The 6,000-nt window shown below is 36.3% G+C and overlaps 1 protein-coding gene and 1 long non-coding RNA gene across 2 annotated transcripts in view; one reads left to right on the top strand and one right to left on the bottom strand.

Annotated features, from left to right (window-relative positions):
* LOC143248407 (uncharacterized) overlaps positions 1-1,857 on the top strand; it is a 26,716-nt gene extending 24,859 nt beyond the window's left edge. The window contains exon 2 of the mRNA XM_076496762.1: positions 1,550-1,857. Within this exon, the coding sequence (XP_076352877.1) occupies positions 1,550-1,857 (308 nt within the window). The remainder of the gene's footprint in view (positions 1-1,549) is intronic.
* The window catches only part of LOC143248408 (uncharacterized), an 8,171-nt gene extending 3,830 nt beyond the window's left edge, over positions 1-4,341 (bottom strand). Inside the window, exons 1-2 of the long non-coding RNA XR_013026971.1 lie at positions 4,216-4,341; positions 1,582-2,170 (exon numbers count right to left, since the gene is read on the bottom strand). This is a non-coding gene — a long non-coding RNA (uncharacterized LOC143248408). The remainder of the gene's footprint in view (positions 1-1,581; positions 2,171-4,215) is intronic.
* Positions 4,342-6,000: the final 1,659 nt, after the last annotated feature.

Genomic DNA, 6,000 nt, shown 5'->3' on the forward strand with positions numbered 1-6,000 from the left:
GCGACGTTTTTACCAGCGAATAGTGGGATTCACCGTTACATTATAACGCCCCCACGACTGAAAGCGCGAACATGTTTCGTGTGACAAGAATTCGAACCCGCCCCCCTTAAATTACGAGTGAAGTGCCTTAGCCACCTGGCCATGCCAGGGCTTGTAGTAACTAACAAAAGCTGAAATGTTAGACATATGCAAAAAGGGAAATCGATTTTGGTTACAATTTAATTTTTTGGTTCGGAAAGAAAAGTGATTTTTTGTGATAATAGCGTGAAATTATTGTAGTAATGTAAACAGAAAAAAATTACTACATTTTGTTTTAAGTAAGGAACGGACATCATTATCATGTTAATTAAGGAACATACATCATTATAATGTTAATTAAGGAATATACATCATTATCATGTTAATTAAGAAACGGACATCGTTATCATGTTAATTGACGAATGGACATCGTTATCATGTTAATTAAGGAACGGACATCAATATCATGTTAATTAAGAAATGGACATCGTTATCATGTTAATTTAAGGAACGGACATCGTTATCATGTTAATTTAAGGAACGGACATCAATATCAGGTTAATTAAGGAACGGACATCAATATCATGTTAATTAAGGAATATACATCACTATCCTGTTAATTAAGAAACGGATATCATTATCATGTTAATTAAGGAACGGACATCAATATCATGTTAATTAAAAATGGACATCGTTATCATGTTAATTAAGGAATGTACATCGTTATTATGTTAATTAAGGAACGGATATCATTATCATGTTAATTAAGGAATATACATCATTATCATGTTAATTAAGAAACGGATATAATTATCATGTTAATTAAGGAACGGACATCATTATCATATTAATTAAGGAACGGTCATCATTATCATGTTAATTAAGGAACGGACATTATTTTCATGTGAATTAAGGAACGGACATCAATATCATGTTAATTAAGGAACGGACATCATTGTCATGTTAATTAAGAAATGGACATCATTATCATGCTAATTAAGAAATGGACATCATTATCATGTTAATTCCAATAATAGCTAAAGAATTAAACAATACATAACTCATAATTCGAGAATTGAGGGTTTGAATCCTCGTCGCATCAAACATGTTCGCCCTTTCAGCCGTGGGGGCGTTTTAATGTGACGGTCAATCCCACTATTCTTAGGTAAAAGAGTAGCCCAAGAGTTGGCGGTGGGTGGTGATGACTAGCTGCCTTCCCTCTAGTCTTACACTGATAAATTAGGGACGGCTCAGGTTTCTCCTCCTGGTTGGGGGTTGTGCAGTAGGCTAACAATCTACTCACTTAAAAAACCAGCCTGTTAATGAATCCGCAAGCGATTGCGGCCCTATGTTCCTTCATGGAATCGAGAGGCATAATAATAATGTCCAATATCAAATTAATATTTACAAGTAACTTGGAATTGACAGTGTTTTACGACTTGTACTGTGGATATCTTTAGAGTTCAAAATCAATGGATGTCACACTTCCATGTTCACGAAATATGTGATTATATTTGAAATGCTGTTTCAGTTGCAAATCCACTAAGAGAGGATGATACTCACCTAGTGATGAAATCAATGAACGAGTTTCTCCATCACTTGTTTCCTTTGGTTCCAACCAAAACGCAGTACGTTTGGGAAATCACTCATCAGGAACCTGTCCTTCCCCTGGAACATTACTACGCCCCTTATAAACCCAACAGTAATGGTCAAAGCTTTCCTAGCTTTGCTCAACCTTGGAATGTGGATACGGACTTTCGCAAGCGAGGCCCAGAATGTATGAGAAAATGTATTGCTGAAGGTATTCTTCACCCTGTCCAATGCCATTCGTTATGTTAGAAACATCGCCATGCGTGGTGCCACGTGGCCTCAGGTGAGAAAGTTGTAATTTTTTTATCAGAGTCAACGAACTGGTTTAATATTTCTAGGTAGTAAATATAAATATATATTGTTTTTAACGAATCTTATGAGCGCTCGACTCATAGTCTGAGGGCCGCGGGTTCAAATCTCAGTTTCACCAAACATGCTTGTTCTTTCAGCCGTGGTGGCGTCATAAAGTGACGATCAGACCTACTATTCGTTGGTAAAAGAGTATCTCAAGAGTTGGTGGTGGGTGGTGATGACTAGCTGCCTTCTCTCTAGTTTTACATTGCTAAATTAAAAACAAAGTAAACCAACATATTCCTATATAAAATGTCTTAAGGATTCACTATTACAAATATGTAATGTAAGCCTAAAGCCATTTTTATATGTTTATGAACTATTTTATTGAATTCAGACCACTGTTAAAACACTTCGATCTTTGAAAACAACATACGTGTGGAATTCAGTTGATCTTCGCTAACCCTACTTTCTCGGTCGCACAGACAACGTCGAACTAAAGCATTTGTCTGAATAGTTAGGGCATGCTATATCACCACGGTTAATATATGTAAAGCAAGGCCTGGCATGGCCAAGCGCGTAAGGCGTGCGACTCGTAATCCGAGGGGCGCGGGTTCGAATCCCCATAACACTAAACATGCTCGCCCTTTCAGCCGTGGGGACGTTATAATGTGATGTTCAATCCCACTATTCATTGGTAAAAGTGTAGCCCAAGAGTTGGCGGTGGGTGGTGATGACTAGCTGCCTTCCCTCTAGTCTTACACTACTAAATTAGGGACGGCTAGCACAGATAGCCCTCGAGTAGCTTTGTGCGAAATTCCAAAAACAAACAAACAAAATATAAAGCAGCCCTACAACAAACTGAAAACATATTCACAATCTCACATTCGTTAGATATTCCCTCAGTAAGTCTATTAACTTTCCTATACCTTGAAATTGGCTTTTATCGTAGGTTATAAGGCCCTAACTTGAATCTTTCAGAGAGGTATGATGTCCAGCTTACACCCTCTCAAAGTCTCTCAAATCAGTTGCAGCAGAAGAAGTGGATTGATGGGTAGGGGTGCTCTTCACCCTGTTCACACCGACTTCGTCCAAAATGTTACCACCATTCAGTCTCTACCCATTAGTCAACAATAGTTACCAGGTGGATGTTATCTGGGATTCCTTTCTCTCTTATGAGCTTTCATGAAGTCAAGCAACTCATTGAGGTGGAGATTCTCTTCGTCAAGTCGCATGTGTTAGAGATCTTCCACATGCTCATCACACACACGCACAACTGATACAAAGTGAGATGAACAAATCCCAAGTTTTACGCATCATCAGGATAGCCACGTCCAAACTTGTAGGTCATACTTTGCCGTCCTCGATGTCGCACAAGGGATGGAGTATTAGTCACAAACGATAATTGGCCATGAAGGAATCAGTAATCTTACCATTCCTAGGTTGTGCATGGCTGATCATGTTTATGAACTGTTTGTTTTTAAATTTTGCGCAAAGCTTCTCGACGGCTATCTGCGCTAGCCGTCCCTAATTTAGCAGTGCAAGACTAAAGAGAAGGCAGCTAGTCATCACCACCCACCGCCAACTCTTGGGCCACTCTTTTACCAATGAATAGTGGGATTGAACATCACATTATAACGTCCCCACGGCTAAAAGGGCGAGCATGTTTAGTGTTATGGGGATTCGAACCCGCGCCCCTTTTATGACCTAATGATGGGTTTCTATATGCTTGTGATGGAACAGGAATTCTGTGCATACTTGAACTTAGTGACGTTTAGAATTGAAACTAAGTTTGCGATAAAAACTGCCCTACTTTTATAGCAGAAATTTAGAAAAAAAAACAAAATTTACGCATAACGTAAGACATTTCTCGCCTTGCGGCATATCGTCATCGGTGTATCGAGTCGAGTTACATAAAAATGCACTTCCTGATTCTGCAAATCTACTATCGGTGTTGAAAATTAAACTGTCGGAAAATAACTGTTTGAAAGTATACCCTTGGCGAAATATAAAACACTTGTTAAAATGGATGTCGGTGTTCGGGGTCGACTGTACTTAACTGTAAATTTCAATGAAAAGTGTAGCTAAGATGTACAGCAATAAGTCATGATTAGGTAATCTTAAAGACTTAAAACAATTTATATTTTGTTTCATGGGGTATCCTATCATTCATTTAGTACAATAATTAATTTATACCGAGTAACTCAAGTTGATTATAAATATTGTTTCTCAAAATGTATATCGAAACATTATGATAACGGCATGTACATTTTTTATAGTGTTTTCCCTTCTTCTGTGCACCGATGAATAGTTTACCTTGAAGCACTTGTTCCCTTTGAATCAGAAACTTCAACAGAAGAATCGAAGACGCCAAACCAGATGTGTTTTCTGAACCTTTTATCTGAAAACATTCCATTCAAAAGCACAATTACAAAAAGGTCATCAAACATTATTATTTGGACTATATTCTATTTCTTGAAACCTATTCTACGAATACCTTTCTAGTGTGCGTTTAAAAGGCCTATAAATAACGTGATTGCTTCATTTTAACCGACAAAATGCTTACTTGTAAGTTATTTGGTTGTGATTTAACCCAATGAATAACCCTGAAGAGCTCATTGCATTGATTTCTGCTTGTGTAAAATAAAATTAATTTATCATCTTTCTTGGTACAGAATGTTTTCCTTAACCCTAAACTATTCCACAGGTAAACAGTAAAATATTAATTATTTGTAGTCTCATCTTAAGCCTACTAAAAATCTGTATTACCTTAAAGCATTAGTTTGTTTACAGATCTACCCAGTAATCGTATTATTTTAATGGGCATTTAGAAATATAAAACGAAATATGTCTTTCTACATTTAACTAAATATAGAATAACAATCTGTATGTGAAGATGGATATCAGAAAATACTAGAAATTCACGTGCGATTGCTTAAGTTGGAATTAGTTTCACTACACTGAACACATTACAAACAAGCATTTGGTTCTCTGGTGCCCACGTTCAATTCAATTTTCTCTCTAGGTACATAAGTTACTATAATCGGAAGCTATAACTAATATTAAGCAATCTCAACTATAATCTAGACATTTCACGTTTTTTTTTTTTATTCAGAGCTTATATTTGAAATGTATCTGTCAACTACTGAATAAGTTCCCTCTACATATCATTAAATTTCAACCAATGTTTTGCTGCCGGTAAGCGCCACGGAATGTTTCTTTATATGATTGAACTATTACAACTTCAACTTTACCGAGAAAGGCAGAATATATGCATTTATAAGTTGCACTTTGGTACACAGCAAATCGGGTTATATCTGATAAGATTGGGCATACATATATCCTTTTTGTTTGTTTATATCAACAAACATGAATAACAAAGGTGTTTAAATATGGTATTGTGTTATTTCCAAAACTCTTTAAATACTAATTGCACATACTATATACTTTAGTATAGATGTTTGTGTTCTTTAAGCAAAGCCACATCAGGCTATCTGCTGTGTCCACCGAGAAGAATCGAACTCCTGATTTTAGCGTTGTAAATCCGAAGACTCGCCGCTGTCCCAGCGGGGAACATAAACTTTAGTTACTAAATACTAAACGTATGATGAAATAAAAGCCTTTTTTTTTTCATCCCAAAAAATATTAAATTATTTCATGCAGGTAGTATGTGGCAATCTAAGTTAATTGTATAAAATTCTTAAAGTTACTAAAGATTGGTGTGAAAGCACGATTATTACAAATATATTTAAACAGTCAGTTAGTTCTGTGTGTTTGTTTCAGAGCAAAAAAAAACATAAGAGGCTCTCTGTGCTCTGTCCACAGTGGGGAATGTAACCCTGATTTTTCTAAGTCTGTAAACCTACAATTCATCACACACTGTTATTTTCTGAGAATACCCTTTAGGTTCAAAACAATACCAATAGTAGCATGTAATAAATAATAAGCATCGGTCTTAAATTTCTTTATACACAAATACGGTTGATATCTAGAACTACATGTAAGTTCCAAAATATAGAATTATTAACATTTAGAATTAAGCACAAAGCCACACAATGGGCTATCTGTGCTCTGTTCACTACTGGTATTGAAACCCGGTTT

The sequence above is a fragment of the Tachypleus tridentatus genome, chromosome 4, assembly GCF_004210375.1.
Source record: "Tachypleus tridentatus isolate NWPU-2018 chromosome 4, ASM421037v1, whole genome shotgun sequence".
NCBI classification, from domain to species: domain Eukaryota; kingdom Metazoa; phylum Arthropoda; class Merostomata; order Xiphosura; family Limulidae; genus Tachypleus; species Tachypleus tridentatus.